General features: G+C 36.3%; 1 protein-coding gene across 1 annotated transcript; it reads left to right on the top strand.

Annotated features, from left to right (window-relative positions):
- Nucleotides 1–886: 886 nt before the first annotated feature.
- On the top strand, nucleotides 887–17,070 carry Usp44 (ubiquitin specific peptidase 44). The gene is made up of 5 exons (XM_076853215.1): nucleotides 887–2,308; nucleotides 6,040–6,235; nucleotides 8,950–9,058; nucleotides 15,423–15,628; nucleotides 16,871–17,070. The coding sequence occupies exons 1-5, from the start codon at nucleotides 887–889 to the stop codon at nucleotides 17,068–17,070; spliced, it is 2,133 nt and encodes a 710-aa protein (XP_076709330.1).
- Nucleotides 17,071–17,289: the final 219 nt, after the last annotated feature.

Raw genomic sequence — 17,289 nt, 5'->3', positions numbered from 1 at the left:
CTCTTTTTTTTTTTTTTTAATAGATAAAGTTTAGAAAAGTTAAAACCTTCTTGAACTTTAAAACTTTCTTAAAATATGAATCACAAATAGAATTCCAACACATGCTTTTAACTATGATTATGCTTTGGTAACTCCACATGGGCCTTAGAATGTTAGTAAATATCAGTGAGAGAGATATTTGGGTTTTGCCATCCCCAGTGTTTAAGAAGAGCAATGTTTTAGGAACTTCCAGCAAACTAATAGGTAAAAAGGATAGTTCTTGTTTGGATTTAGTGAAAAGTGGCCACTACCCATTTTTCACCACTAGATGGTGGCAGAAAATTAAACACAAAAGTTTTAAAGGGAAAGTAAAGTATGTGTTTTGTTTTGTTATTATATTTTTAGTTGTAGATACAATACCAAAGTATTTGGGGTTTTTTGGGGGGGGGCAGGGGTGGTGCTGGGGATTGAACTCAACCACTGAGCCACATCCCCAGCCCTATTTTGTATTTTATTTAGAGACAAGGTCTCACTGAGTTACTTATAGCACCTCACCCTTGCTGAAGCTGGCTTTGAACTTGCGATCCTCGGCTGCTGGAATTATAGGCGTGCATTACTGCACCGGGCCCAAAGTATGTGTTTTTTAAGAGCAAAGTGAATGAGAGATTAGGGAAACCAGGAGTAAAGGGAGAGGGAAAATTATATATGATCTTATGACAAGCAGCTCAGAAATTAGAAGCAGAGAGAACAGATTTATACTATTCTTGTGAATATACCTTATAAAAAAGGAATATTCTTGACTTGCCTTTTATTAAAAATTGACATTGTTCTGCTTAGTTTTCAGGTTCTTCAAGTGTTGTGAACAGAGAGTCGTTTGGATTATGTGTTTCTCAGACAGACTAAATAAATGCTAACAATGGATAAGTGCAAACACATTGGGCAGTTGCAGCTTGCTCCAGACCATTCCATCCTCAACCCTCAGAAATGGTATTGTGTGGACTGCAATACAACTGAATCTATTTGGGCTTGCCTCAGCTGTTCTCATGTTGCCTGTGGACGATATATTGAAGAGCATGCACTCAAGCACTTTCAAGAAAGCAGTCATCCTGTTGCACTGGAAGTGAATGAGATGTATGTTTTTTGTTATCTTTGTGATGATTATGTTCTTAATGATAATGCAACTGGAGACCTGAAGTTACTACGAAGTACTTTAAGTGCAATCAAAAGCCAAAGTTATCACAGTACAACTCGCAGTGGAAGAGTTTTACGGTCTGTGGATACAAGTGACAATTCTTTCTTCTTACATGATGGCACCCAATCTCTGCTTCAAAATGAAGATCAAATGTGTACTGCCCTTTGGCACAGAAGAAGAATGCTTATGGGTAAAATCTTTCGAACTTGGTTTGAACAATCACCCATTGGGAAAAAAAGACAAGAACAATCTCAGGAAAAGACAGCAAAAAGAGAAGTGAAAAAAAGACACCAGGAATTAGAGTATCAAGTGAAAGCAGAATTAGATAGTATGCCTCCAAGAAAGAGTTTACGTTTGCAAGGTCTAGTTCAGTCCACCACCATTGAAATAGTTCCTGTTGAAGTACCACCACAAACTCCACTATCACCAGCAAAAGATAAAGTCATATCTACCTCAGAAGATGTGAGATTTAAAAAAGGCAGTGACTCTCCAGTCAAACGAAGACCAATAGGAACTCCTGGTGTAACAGGATTGAGAAATTTGGGAAATACTTGCTATATGAATTCTGTTCTTCAGGTATTGAGTCATTTACTTATTTTTCGACAGTGTTTTTTAAAACTTGATCTGAACCAATGGCTGACTGTGACTGCTAGTGATAAGACAAGATCTTATAAGCATCCACCCATAACAGATACAGTAGTATATCAAATGAATGAATGCCAAGAAAAAGATACAGGCTTGGTTTGCTCCAGACATCCAAGTTTATCATCAGGACTAAGTGGTGGGGCATCAAAAAGTAGAAATATGGAACTTATTCAGCCAAGGGAGCCAAGTTCACAGTACATTTCTCTTTGTCATGAATTGCATACTTTGTTTCAAGTCATGTGGTCTGGAAAGTGGGCGCTGGTCTCACCATTTGCTATGCTTCACTCAGTGTGGAGGGTAATTCCTGCTTTTCGTGGTTATGCCCAACAAGATGCTCAGGAATTTCTTTGTGAACTTTTGGATAAAATACAACATGAACTAGAGACAACTGGTACCAGGTTACCAGCTCTCATTCCCACTTCCCAAAGGAAACTTATCAAACAGGTTCTAAATGTCGTAAATAATATTTTTCATGGACAACTTCTTAGTCAGGTATGGATTTTTTAAAATCTTATTTTCATCTTGAATTCATAAAGTACCAGAAATGCACATTCTGTATGCATCAAGGTTGAGCTTGTTCCACTTCAGGTCAAAATGGATTGGTTTTATAAGTGTGTGTAAAGAAGTCATTTAACAGTTTTTTCCTTCATGTATCGTTGGAAAATAGTTATGTATTCATGGAATGAGAAGCTTTTTGAGGGGAGGGGGAAATTAGGAAACAGAACTTTCTAGGTAAATAATAATACATTCATTCCAGGGGATTAAAGATGCTAATGTTCTGTAATACGAGTGGTGTACACTTAAGCAATTTCTTTTTCTTTCTTTCTTTCTTTTTGAGGGGTGGGGGTGGGGGAGTGTATGTGGCATTGGAGACTTAACCCAGGTGTGCTCTATCACTGAGCTATGCCCCAGCCCTTTTTTATTTTTGAGACAGGGTCTCACTAAGTTACAAAGGATGGCCTCAAATTTGTGATCTTCCTGCCTCAGCCTCCCAAGTCATGAGATTACAGGTGTGTGCTACCCTGCCCAGCTAATACTTGAGCAAGTTCAGGGATCCTTGGAGTACTTTCTGTAAAGCCAGAGGGTCAGAGTCTTTTACAAGTAGGTAGGAAAATTTTAAGATAAACAAATGTAATTTTATCTAGAGTAATAATCCTAAATGGTTTTCCTCTATTTTAGTTACTGCTATAACAGTTTCCTCTCTTGTAAAATGTTTCAGCTACAAACACAGATTCTAATTGAAGGCTCTCTATAATGAATGAACTGTTACTAGAAGTGGACTCTCTTCTCTATAGCACACAGTTTTGCTTTTATTTTAACTGAAATAATTAGGCCTTTAGGTCATCTTCTTCCCCCTGTACACCTAGCTGTATTTTTCAGTTCAACTTTCCATTATGATACCACCTTTGGGGGGTTTTTTGTTTGTTTTGTTTATCTTTTATGGTGCTGGGAATTGAACCCAGGGTCTTGTGCATGTGAGGCAAGCACTCTACCAACTGAGCTATATCCCCAGCCCCCTTCCTTTTGTTTTTATAGAACACTTTTCTAGAATGTTTCTTTAAATAGTTCAGATGCAGTTCTTATAAGGATAACTGAAGTTTCAGTTTAATGTTTCAGAAATATAAAGATTCAACATTATACCAATTAGCAAATAAGGATTAACTTTTTTGTCAGTCTTTTTTTTTTTTTTTTTTTTGTACCAGGGATTGAACCCAGGATTGCTTAACCACTGAGTCATGTCCCCAGCCCCTTTTTATATTTTATTTTGAGAGAGGTTCTATTAAGTTGCTGAGGCTGGTTTTGAACTTGTGATCCTCTTGCCTCAGCCTCACAAGCTGCTGACTTTAAGGCATGTACCACTGCGCCTGGCTAGTCATTTTTATCTTTTCTATGCAAAAGCTTTAAAATATACTGTAAGTGCAAAATATTGTTGTAGAAAATCTGTATAATACAGGAATTATATAACAGAAAAAACATTCCCTTCCTTGTCCTATAACGGCATAATTGGTAAAACTTAATATTTTGACATAATTCCTTCTAATCTTTTTTCCTGCACATATTTTGTACCATAATTTTTTTTTTTTTTTAAAGAGAGAGTGAGAGAGGGAGAGAGAGAGAGAGAGAGAGAGAATCCTTAATATTTATTTTTTAGTTTTCGGCGGACACAACATCTTTGTTTGTATGTGGTGTTGAGGATCGAACCCGGGCCACACGCATGCCAGGCGAGTGCGCCACTGCTTGAGCCACATCCCCAGCCCTTTGTACCATAATTGACTTTAATTTAGTATTAATATTAAATTAATATTGTAAGGCTTTTCCATAGTCATTAAAAATATTTGATAATTGTTTTTAGCTGCTTGGGAGGCTGCGGCTAAAGGATAGCCAAGTTTAAGGCCAGCTAAGGCAATTTAGCAAGACCCTGTCTTAAAATTTTAAAAATTTTAAAAGGACTAGAAATATAGTAGCTGAGTGTAAAGCAGCACCCCTGGGTTAAATTCCAAGTATTCCTCCCTCACACACATGAATTGATCATTCTTTTCAAAACATTTTAGTGTCCATTATATGTTTGTTTGTACCCTAACTTTAATCCCTACTTGAATTTCAGATTTTGTCATTATTATAATATCATGATAAATTAATGTAGTTTTTCTGATGATCTCTTTATGACAGAGTCCTAGAAATAGAAGTACTTTATCAAAAGTTAAGACTTTTGATACTTAATGAAAACATTTTTTTCAGAAAGATTTTTACCATTTTATATTTCCAGGAGTGTGAGAATGTCTGTTTTTCCCCTCTTTTTCCTTTATAAATGAACTTTGAAATTAATGAAAATTGTTACACAAACTTTGCTTCTCTTAACCCATATTGGGAGCAAAGACAATTGCTGGGGATTGAACCCAAGGCCTTACACATGCTAAGCCCATGCTATACCACTAATCTACACCTCAAGCCCCTTTCCCTTTTAAATGTGTAATAAACTCAGAAAACTGGTTCACAGGAGATTCCAACAGTTGCTGGGATGGCTTTTATTTCTTTTCTTTTTATTCAAGAAACTTCTCAAAAGGTCAAGCCTGGTGCTAATGAGTCCCCAGACTAAACACCAAGATGTTCTTTGTGTCAGTTTGTTATATCTAAAACCTGTAGTAGAACTGGCTTCTTTTTGTTGCCCATGCCAGGAATGTAGCTTATATGAAAGAGTTCCTTTGTGATATTTGTTATTGTTAGCCCTTAGTCTGTCTTCAATTATGTGCAGGATTGGTGGCATTAAATCCTGTTGTATATTTCAGTGAAGTTACTTTTTTTTTCCTTCCCTTCCATTTACTGTGTTGCTTTATAAGTTGTTAGAATACTTTTTTGTGTGTGTGTGTGGTTTGTGTTTTTTTTTGTTTTGTTTTGTTTTGTTTTTGTTTTTTTTCATGCTGGGGATTGAACCCAGGGCCTTCTTGGTGCATGCTAGGCAAATGCTTTACCACTGGCCTACATCCCCAACCCTTTCTAGGTTTTTTATATTTGGATAGGGATTATATGTAACTTAAGTGAAAATATGATAATATTATTTATATGTATTCTTTTGAAATTACTAGTTGGTAGGGCTTCAAAATCTGCATAATGAAATTTACCAATAGTGTTTTACTTGTACTGTGTTTAAGATGGTGAATTGACATGCTAGGAGTATAACTCAGTTCTGGAGTATATGCCATGTGAGATGACCTGAGTTCGATCCCCAGCAAGCACCCTGCCCCCCATAAAAGATGGGTGGGTTTAGAGGTTATAGGATTTGGGGTGATAAAGACAATCAGTAGAAGATGAAGGAAAAAGGGCAAAGGACCTGGTGCCTAATAACATAAAATATGTTAAATTAAGTGCATATAAATATATTTGTGATGTTTATATATGTATACACACGATATGTGTACACAGACACAATGTATGCCTATCAAATGAGCTTATAGTTAGAACTTTTGCGTAAGTTCTAGATTTGACTTGCATTGGGGCTTTTTGAAGGCCTCATAGTTGAAGCACACTAGTTCATAATGGGTTTAATGATAATCTTTTGGAAAGAAAAATTAGAATTTTTTCTAACAAGAATATAAAGCCAGTAATTCAGCATTTTAATGGTGCATTTTAGAAGAAATACTTATGAATTGTCAATGACCTCTAAGTGAAAAGAATTGGTGTTTCAACAAAATTGTAATTTGAGTAACTAATATTTGTATTTACAGGTTACATGTCTTGCATGTGACAACAAATCAAATACTATAGAACCTTTCTGGGATTTGTCACTAGAATTTCCAGAAAGATACCAATTCAGTGGAAAAGATATTGCTTCCCAGCCATGTCTGGTTACTGAAATGTTGGCCAAATTTACAGAAACTGAAGTTTTAGAAGGAAAAATCTACGTATGTGACCAGTGTAACTGTGAGTACAGGATATTTTCTGCTTTTCTAAGATTAACACAAGTGAGAAGAAGCTAGAAGAAATTCCTTAAGTGAAAATTCATGTTTTTAGTTAATCAGAAGAAATTAGACTAGACATCTCTACTATATAGTTGGCATTTTTGAACTATTTTGCCTTATTGATGACATTAAACAATTTTTTATCCTATAGTCAGTTGAGAGAAGAAATTCATAAAATAAGAAATTTAAATTTGACATGTAGAGTAGAATAAAGTGGCAAAGGAAAGCATACCACATGAATGAAATTTGCTTTATGACATATGTTTTGCTACATATCAAAACATTGTTATGTAGATTATGTATTTACATATTTATTAGAAAATAATATGTAGCTGAATTATTACTATGTCAGTTGGCTTCATAAAAACAGAGTCAGAACCACCTACTGTCTCTTTTGTATTCATTTTTGTAACTGTTGTGGATATAGAGTTAACCGGTGCTCACATTCCTAGTGGAGGAAACGGACAATTAACGTCCATTATGAACCAGGTACAGTGACATACCCCAGTAATCCCAGCAGCTTGGGAGTATCATGGGTTCAAGACCCTATATAAAAATTTTTAAACAGGGTTGACATGTAGCTCAGTGGTAGAGTGGTTACCTACCATGTGTGGGTTCAATCAACAGCACTGCAAAAATAATAATAATAATTCCAATATGATAACTCTCAGGAGCACACAAGAACCCCACATTAGAAGATGAACTAGCTAGGGCTGGGGATGTGGCTATAGAATGCTCACCTAGCACCGGAGAGGTGCTGGCTTCAATCCTCAGCTCCACATAAGAATAAATAAATAAAATAAAGGTATTGTATCCAATTACAAATAAAAATATATATATTAAAAAAAAAGATGATGATGATGAACTAGCTGTCTCAAACAGAAGCATCTATTCCAAGAAAATACTATCTAAAACCACATCAATACATACATGTCAACATATACATGGTATTTTGGTGTTTATTATACACTTTCAGATATTATTCCTAATTTCCATGTCTTAGAAAAAGATTCTAGAATCTAATCTTTTCTTCTTTGCAGTGCTGGGGATAGAATCCAGGTCCTATGCACATGATAGACAAGCACTCTACCCATAAGTATGTCCCAAGCCCCGATGATAAACTTTTAATGGAAAAGATTTTAAGTTTCAGCATTGATCTTTCAATTAATGTGATCTTATCACATTAATTGATAGTTTTCTAAAATGACTTTAATTCATGTTTTCCTGTGTACTGTCTAATATGAGTTCTATTCTGAAGCAGTCTAAGATGTATAAGGTTTTAGAAAAAAAAATGTATAAGGTTTTAGAAAAAATTGACTACACCTTTGTCAATTTTGTTATGATGAAGTGTGTATTTTCTTGCACATAAGTGTTAACAGTCCCAGAGGCTTTCATCACCAAATTTGGGGTAGACTGATATTTATAGTTTTATACTGAGTTTGCATATATCTACTGGGGCTACCACATAGTGGCCTAGAAGAGCTGCTTGAATACACAAAGGCAGAGGTTGAAAATATTGAGTCAGCTAGGTGAGCTAGTGCATACCTGTAATCCCAGAGACTCAGGAGGCTGAGGCAGAAGGATAGTAAATTCAAGGCCAGTGTCAGCAACTTAATGAGGCCCTAAGTAATTTAACAAGAACCTGTCTCAATAATAATAATTTTTAAAAGGGGGGAGGGGCCTGGCAATGTGACTCAGTGGTTAAGTACCCCTGGGTTCAATCACCAGTTAAAAAAAAAAATATATATATATATATATATATATATGAGTCAAGGAGTTGGCATCCTTTGTATAGCTACTTGTGGACTATAAGGTTGTAGGAGAAAATCAAGATGTAGGAATAGGATATTCATCAGTAGCCAGGTACCTGGATCTTGGGGTGCCTATCGACATGGCAGAAAGATTTCTGGTGGTCAGAAGAGACAGCTAGAACACAGCTTTATGGTGGACTGATTCTGCCTCCTACATGAGAAGCAGCTGCTGCCATGTCTGGAGTCAGAGTTAATGTACAACTTGGAAAAGTCCTAGACATCAAGAGCAAACTTTGGTAGGCAATGGCCCACCAGAAAGCCAGGACACAATCAATCCCTAAAAAAGAACACTAGAGAAGTGGAAGGGACAACAAAAATAATCTCAAATTCTATTTGTCTAAGATCTGATGCTAAAAGAGCAAAAATAAGATACCTGAGTGAGGGAACCCTTGAATGCTCTGCTGGAAGAGGTCCACTTTCTGAGGCCAACAGCCAGGACTGGGGTAGACCCCCAGGAAGGGTGGAGGGTTGTTCTGGACAGTAAGGACCCTGTCCCCCCAGGGTCCTGATTAGCCTCAGTAAACAAGTGACTGCACATTTTTTAACAGTCTGGGAAATGTGTATTAAAATTTTTAGAAGGAAATTTTTAGATTTTTCCTACTAATTGGCCACTTTTAAAAATGTGGCAGTATATTTCATTCTTTCATTTGCATAATTTTTATGAAATCATGTGCTTATTTCTGTCTAACTTGTCTCATTTTTTTAAACTGTGGATCATAAGTTCCATGTTTTTATCACTAGCACAGTATAACAGCTGTAGCACAGTAAGTGTTTAATTAGTTCATATCTGAGTTAAGTAAAAAGGATTTATGCAAATTTTCCTTGTATCTTTAATTTGATTTTTATTCTTTCTTTGATATTATAGCAAAGCGTAGAAGATTTTCCTCAAAACCAGTTGTACTCACAGAAGCCCAAAAACAGCTTATGATATGCCACCTACCTCAGGTTCTCAGACTGCATCTCAAAAGATTCAGGTTAGTAGAAGTAGTACCAATTGCCTACTAATTACACACTTCTAACTTGGTTATTGTCTCTTATAATGTTTTAAAACTGGAAAGAACACATATGATGGATTAAATTTTAATACTGTATACTTGGCTAGCAGATGACTAAGGAAAAAAACTAATACGTTGTTGCTAACCTTGTTGCTAAAACTAACCTTCTATTAGCATTTCTTTGTAGAATGCATTACTGAGGAGTATCCTTACATTTTGGTCAGCTATATGCTTGTAAATTTAATGATGTTTAATGTTCAGCATTTTCAAGTATAATTTTTAAAAATTTAACCTATAATTTTTTTGGAGTGTTTGACATGCTTTGTGCTTGGAAAATATGTGATCAAAACATAGCAATTTGGGCTAGAGATTTAGCTCAGTGGTAAAGCACTTGCCTAGTATGCATGAGGGCCCAGGTTCAGTCCCCAACACCAATCCTGCCCCCCAAAGGATAGCAATTCAATTCAAAGTGGTTTTTAGAAAGCCAAAATCCTCGACTTCTGAAATAATAAGGTAAATTAATTGGCAAATCTGTTGGTTAGTGAGTAAATGACTTTATACTTCGTGTGAACTGCATTAACCTGAGGAGCTATTTTCTCTTAAGGAATGAGACCCTCTGAAGTTACTTAACATGCAATGGTTTGAAAGCTGTCTAGCCCATGACAAATTACTTGTTGCTATTTGTCTTTGTAATTAAAAAAAATACCTGTTTTTTTGTTTTGTTTTGTTTTGTTTTGGTGTGTGTGTGTGGTGCTGGGGATTGAACCCAGGGCCTTGTGCATGCAAGGAAAGCACTCTACCAACTGAACTATATCCCCAGCCCCCCAAAATACGTGCTTTTTAAAAATTCAAATACTTTAGTATAGTAAAATTACCTCTCTCTCCTCAGTACTACTTCCCAGAATTGATTACTTTAACATTAATCATTCAGTTATTTATTTTGCTGTTAAAGGTCTAATCAGCAGCCAGGCTCAGTAATGCATGCCTACAGGTGTTCAGGAGGAAAAGGTCAGCTTCAACAACTTTTAGTGAGTCCCTATCTCAAATTTTTTTTTAAAAGCCAGGACATAGCTCAGTGGCATAGCATACAAGTTCAATCCCCAGTACCACACATACCACAAATATAATCAGCAAATACCATGTGAAAGTTTAGAGAATTTTTTGTGGGTTGTTGTTTTGTTTTGTTTTGTTACCAGGGATTGAACCCAGGGCCACTTAATCACTGAGCCACATCCCCACCCTTTTTTTTTTTTTTTTTTTTAATGTTTGGAGATAGGGTCTTGCCGAGTTGCTTAGAGCCTCACTAAATTGCTGAGGCTGGCTTTGAACTCACAATCCCATCTCAGCCTCCCAAGCTGCTCGGATTACAGGCATGTACCATCATGCCCAGCATGTGAGTGCTTTCTGATTCAAGATATTCTATATTCCATATATTCAGGCATGCACAGAAATAATGATGCAGTAGAAATATATACACTGCATATAAATATACTATCAGAGATTTGGAGGGAGGGATTTAGCAGATGTCTAAAACTTTCCCAAAGCCTTTCTGAGGGTTCCTCTGGGGCTTTATATCATTCAAGTCCCAGTTCATCCGTGGCATCTTTAGGGAAGTCCTCTCTAAAGTAGCACCCAACCAGCCATCTGTCACAGTATCCTATTTTTCTTTAACAACAAAACCTACTCTCTGCAATTAAGTTGCTTGTTATTTCTCTCCTCCTACCAGGAGGACAAACTCAGTAGACTTAGTGTTTTCATCCCTAATATCTCAAGGCCCAGAACCATGGTCCACACATAATGAGCTCAAAAATATTTATTAAGCAAATGAATGGGGTATATACAGAAGGAGGAGCACTTTAGTCAAAGGGAGCCACATGAACAAAGATATGAATGAAGGAATAGGGTAGAATTTACAACAAAAGGTTTAGTGAAAAATGAGATGGGCCCTATTATTGTGTATAAAATAATGTGGACTGAAAATAAGTTTACCTAGGGCAATGGAGATTGGAGGGACAATGTATGTACATATATAACATTCTTCAAAGATAGACTTGAAAAGATTTAAATTTTTGTGATTTAAATTGGTACTTAGTTGGTTTCTATAAACTATTGAAGGATTTCCTGTTCTAATTACTGCTTTAATTCCATCATGGGTACTTCTTTAATCTGACACTTGAAGATCTTAATTCAGATTTGTTTGACATTCCATGTCCCTTCATCTTCTACCCAAAACATTTTTAACTCTTAATACCATTTTTGATTCTAGAAACTTTATCTTGTCTCTACTGCATTTATCTTTCTCTATTCTCTTCATCTATTCAAAGTACTATTGTATTTTCCAGAAGATAAAACATGTATAAAAGATAAATCCCGGTTTTTAATGGACCTTTTTATTTTGGAGGGACACACAGCCATTTTTCTCCAAGAATTAGATATGATTTTAAAGTAGCTTTGTAGAGAGAAACATTTTACTCATTGTAAATAAGAAAAAATATAGAGTTAAAAATTGTCACAATTAGTTTAGTAATTGTACTCAGATGCTATGTATAGAAAGTGACAGAACTCCACAAATGTATTAGAAACTGAGGGCTCCACACTTTATAGATTACACTGTAAAACACAAATACCAGTACCATACTTCTATATTAAGGACAATGGGAAAAAGTAAGCCAAGATATAAATTTGAATAATTGTCTATACAGGCAATACAAATAGACACCTAATTATAGTATGTTGGAATAAATTACCAAGTTGCCACATGCATAACAATAGAGAAAAAAATCCAAAAAAAAAAAAAAAAACCTTAAAAGTGGCATCCTGATATATATCACTACAGAGCCAGTCACAGGGGAAAAATTAATAAATTCTAATAGAAGTTCAAACCAGCATCCTGATATACATCACTACAGAGCCAGTCACAGAAGAAAAATTAATAAATTCTAATAGAAGTTCAAACCAATATAGTATATACTTAGCTACATAAGCAGAAAAAAGTTTATGATAAGAAGTTCATCCTCAGCTGGGCACAGTGGCACATGCCTGTAATCCCAGTGACTCGGGAGGATTGCAAGTTCAAAGCCAGCCTTAGCAACTTAGCAAGGCCCTAAGCAACTCAGCAAGACCCTGTCTCTAATAAAATATAAAAAGGGGGGCTGGGGATGTAGCTCAGTTGCCTCACATGCACAAGGCCATGGGTTCAATCCCCAGCACCATACACACAAAAAAAGTTCATCTTCATTTTGTGAATGATCTTTGCAGCCAAGTAAAATCTTCATTCAAAGCATTTAATAAGTGTTAATTTCTGAATTTTCCAGATAATTTTCTCTACAGCAGTTTAAATGGTACAATGGTTCACACCTATAATCCCAGCCACTGGGGAAGGCTTAGGCAGGAGGATCACAAGTTTGAGGCCAGTCTGGGCAACTTAGCAACACTGAACAACTTAGCAAGACCCTGCCTCAAAACACAAAATAAAAAAGACCTGGGAATGTAGCTCAGTGGTAAAGCATCCAGAGTTAAATCCCTAATGCAAAATATAAAGATGGGCCCACCGGTCTTTAAAATATTGAGCTCTGTAGAGTGCTTGCCTAGCATGTGGGAGACCCTGGATTCACTACTAGTACCCACCCACCCCCCCAAAAAAAAAAAATCTATTCTGCAAACTTGAACCTACTATTACATTCATATACCTTTTACTTTTGAGTGGTGAGTTACAATAGGAATAAATACAATTCTAAAATATTTGAAAAGCAACTCAAATTTTACTAATGATTGTCAAAAAACTTGGTAAGATATAAACTTTTTACATTTTCAGCAGGTTCATGTTGTTTAGTCCCCTACCAAAGGAGCTGGGATGGGAGGTTGCTGTGGGCTTGGCTTCTTTGGTTTCATCATCTTGTGGTTGACAACTCTAAATGCAAATGGAAAACTTCTCTCTCAACATGTCCTGATCTTTCTCATGTATGTGTGTTTATGTATGTAGGTATGTAGCCACACTTAAATATGTACAGTTACAAAATTTTGTTTAATAATGAATGTATCTTTAAAATACAAAAAGAAGTCATGTTCAAAATAGTGATTGCCTCTGGGGAAAAGGGAAGAGTGGGATTGGGAAGAGCAGCAGAAGTCTATAAAGAAACATAAGAAGTGAGTTATTTCTCATATATCCTAGAAATACTTTGTGTCTACCTCCCAGTCCTATTTCCTTCACCTCTTAGAAGAAAGCTATTACGAATTCTGGGTAGTGTTATCTTGTTCTTTATCATTTTGTTTTATTTCTACCAGCATAAAAATTTGGGTAGCCAATCTATTATCAATAGGAGAGTAAATATTTTCTATTCAGATGTTTTACTAGTGTTTTAAATTAATACAGAAAAGTAACAAGGTTTGAATATTATGGTAAAGCTAAAGATATACATAAAGTGAGGATGAATGATAGAAGCTTCTCATATTAACCAAGTCCCATTATTTTATGTGTTGATCTTCCCTTTTATTAAGTTCTAGGTGCCTTGGATGCAGGATGTTTATACATTTTATAGGCAGGAAGTACTGGCAGTTTCTGTACTCTAACACACAGAGTATTTCTGTGACTTCTGGTTACCAAAATCCATGTGGATTTCTCCCCATCAAGAAAGAAGTTCTACAACAGACCCCAGCTGGGTGTCCTCTAGTTCAGTTAATTTTGACACTACAACTAGAGATAGAATCAGATCCCACAGGTTGAGAGTTTAACCCCACAGATGGGCCCCTACTTCTTTTAGTCACAAATCCAGACTTAAGAACTCAGGGAAATATTTAAGTTTACCCATTTACCACAAAGGTTATGTTAAGGATCCAGATGGATGAGATGTGCAGAGCAAGGAGCTTCCGTACCCTCCCTGGCACATCACCCTCTGGGAACATCCACATCTAGCTATTTGGAAGCTGCTGTAGTCCCTTTGAGTTTTTTGTTTTGGATACTAGGGATTGACTTGGGGAGCTTTATCACTGATATCCATAGTCCTCTTTTTATTCATTTTTATTTTTGTTTTTGCAGTGCTGGGAATCAAACCCAGAGCTTTGCACATGACAGGCAAGCACTCTGCCACTGAACTATATCCCCAGCTCTATTTTTTTTTGACATAGGGTCTTGCTAAGTTGTGGGGGTTGGCCTTGAACTTATGATCCTCCTGCCTCAGCCCTCCCCAGTCACTGGAATTACAAGTGTGCACCACCATACCCACTCCTTTTGCGCTTTTATGGAGGCTTGGTTGATTAAATTACCAGCTAGCAGTGTTCAGTTTCCTGGAGACAGGAGAAAGGTCTGAAAGACACAACTAGTACCCATCTCTGAAACTACTTAGGAGCTTCTAGCCACTAGTCATCTTCTTGGCATTCAAGATACTCACTAGAAGGATTCCAAAGTCTTAGGAAGCTGTATGTCAGTAAGAGAAAGGAAGAATATTTCACAATATCACAGAAATACACCATTTTACATAGTACTAAGCATTTCAACATTTACTTTTCTTTCTAAACCCTGTCTATATTCCTCTGCCCTTTTTCTATTGTTTGTCTGAACTTAAGTTTTAATACTTTCCATGTATTTATCATTTGTCAGTGTCATCCTTTCCCAAACCGGACTATGTTCTTTTTAAAGAACATGATCCCCCCACCCCGTAGCTCCAATTCATAGTATGCCTATAAGAAAAACATTGCTTTCCATGTTTAGATCCAATAATGGGAGGCATGACCAGAAGATTGAGAAAATCACAATATAGGGACATTATTAGAATCCTATCAGTAATGGATATTATCCTGACTTAAATACAGGCAACATCAGTTTCAAAATGTTTCTTTCTTTCTTTGTTTTTAGTTTAAAGAACTCTGAAATGTTCCAAGAAAATGAGTTTTCCCTGTTTGGTTTTCTTTCCTTCTCATCTGGCCAAGAAAAATGTGTATTCTCTCTCTCATCTGGGATACCCTTTCCATACTGTAGTAAGACAATAAGAGATAATAAGGAATTTTAAAAAACTCTTTGGAGCCTTGACTTTATCTGTTAGAAGAGAAAAAAAATGCCCTTAGGGCTATATAATTTTCTAAGAGCTAATTTTCCTATATGTCATCTGACTCACAAGGCAAATATGTTTTTTGAAACCTGATTGGACCTCTTTAGATTTATTTAACACCTAAATATCTCCATTTATACCCGACTCATCATTAAAGGAAATTATATACATGTTTTGTTGTTCTTTTTTAAATTCATATATTGTTTCTCATTCTCTGAGGTCTTAATGTTAAGCAACTGTCTGGACCTAGCATGTGCTAATTTTCCTTCCTTTTGCTGATTATTTTACTTTGTTCTCAGGTGGTCAGGATGTAATAATCGAGAGAAGATTGGTGTTCATGTTGGCTTTGAGGAAACTTTAAACATGGAGCCATATTGCTGCAGGGAGACCCTGAAATCCCTCAGACCAGAATGCTTTATCTATGACTTATCTGCTGTAGTAATGCACCATGGGAAAGGATTCGGCTCAGGACACTACACTGCCTACTGCTATAACTCTGAAGGAGGTATAGATAGGAAAAATTATTTTATCTTGGGTTAGACTTGGACGCTGGATTTCAGGCTTTAGCAATTTGTAAGTTGGCCACTAGATAATCTTAAACAAAGCCACCTGACCACTTTTCTCCTTAGAATGTTTCTGAAGTGTTGGGAGTAGTCCCCAGCGGCTTAGGAGGCTGAGGCAGGAGGATTGCTAGTTCAAAGTGAGCCTCAGCAATTTAACAAGGCCCTAAGCAACTCAGTGAGACCCTGTCTCTAAATAAAATGCAAAAAAGGGCTGGGGATGTGGCTAAATGGTTAAGTACCCCTGAGTTCAATTCCAAGAAAAAGAGAGAAAAGAAAGAAAAGGAATGTTTCTTAAGTATGCTAGTTTAAAGGGGGTGGGGGGCAGGGGCTCTGGCACACACCTGAAATTCCAGGACTAGGGAGGCTTAGGCAGCAAGATTACAAGTTCAAAGCCAGCCTCAGAAAGCACTAGGGACATAGCTCAGTGGTAGAGCACCCTTAGGTTCAATCCCCAGTACCAAAAAGACCTTAGGTTCAATTCCCAGCACTGGGGAAAAAAAAGGGGATGGGGTGGGGTGAGGAGAGGTTGTGTAGAAAATAATTGTATTTTCATAAGGTTTGCAGTAATAGTATATTTTCTGGAAGTCTGAAATACTTTTGAGGATTTAAGGGTTTGGGGGACACAATACTGAAGGTGGTCTTGCTAATTAAAAGTCAGAATGTATACTTTTCTTAAAGACATGCTTCCATTAGCAGGGTCCTATGTTTATTCCTTTTACTTCAGTTCATTTTCTTAACATCTAACACACAGATCACAGATATACAGAACAAATTTATTTTAATATACATAATCTAGTTTTATTTGCTGTCTCCATGACCCTTCTAGGACAGTATAATCCTATCAGAAGTGATTAGACATTTCACTATTCCCATTTTGGTACCTGAATAAAGAATGAACCACCACCACCAATACCCACACAATAAATAATGTGACCAACACACATACACACCCCTCTGCAAAAAGCCCAGATAATTCACAAAGGAATTAATTCAACAGTGAATTACCAGGAGTTAGTTACATACTATAACATACTACATGAGCTGTATTTCTCATTGAAGAAATTAATTGCTGAGAAAATTATTTTTCTTTCAGAAAAAGCTTAACTTTCAGTAAAATTTAGCTTTTTATACTAGAAACTTCGGAGGTTCCTTTATAAACATCCTATTTCTATGCTTCACTCTAGGGTTCTGGGTACACTGCAATGATTCCAAGCTAAGCATGTGCACTATGGATGAAGTATGCAAGGCCCAAGCTTATATCTTGTTTTATACCCAGCGAGTTACTGAGAATGGACATTCTAAACTCTTGTCTCCAGAGCTCCTGTCTAGTAGCCAACATACCAATGAAGAAGCTGATACCTCTTCTAATGAAATCCTTAACTGATCCAAAGATAGTAGGGCTTTCTTCTTGCAATTTGTATATATACTTTTTAAAAGGGCTGACTTAAAATTTTGAGCTTCATTGTATTTTTTTATTTTGAAATCAGTGCACACTACATTTACATTTTGTATTTATGACAACTTTTTATTTTTATTTTTTTACAGAGACAGTGTATCAACTGCAGAGAACTAAACTTTTTTCAAGTACTCAGTTTTAAACTTT

This window comes from Callospermophilus lateralis, chromosome 4 (genome assembly GCF_048772815.1).
Source record: "Callospermophilus lateralis isolate mCalLat2 chromosome 4, mCalLat2.hap1, whole genome shotgun sequence".
Classification (NCBI taxonomy): domain Eukaryota; kingdom Metazoa; phylum Chordata; class Mammalia; order Rodentia; family Sciuridae; genus Callospermophilus; species Callospermophilus lateralis.
This window is presented reverse-complemented; position numbering and strand designations above follow the sequence as displayed.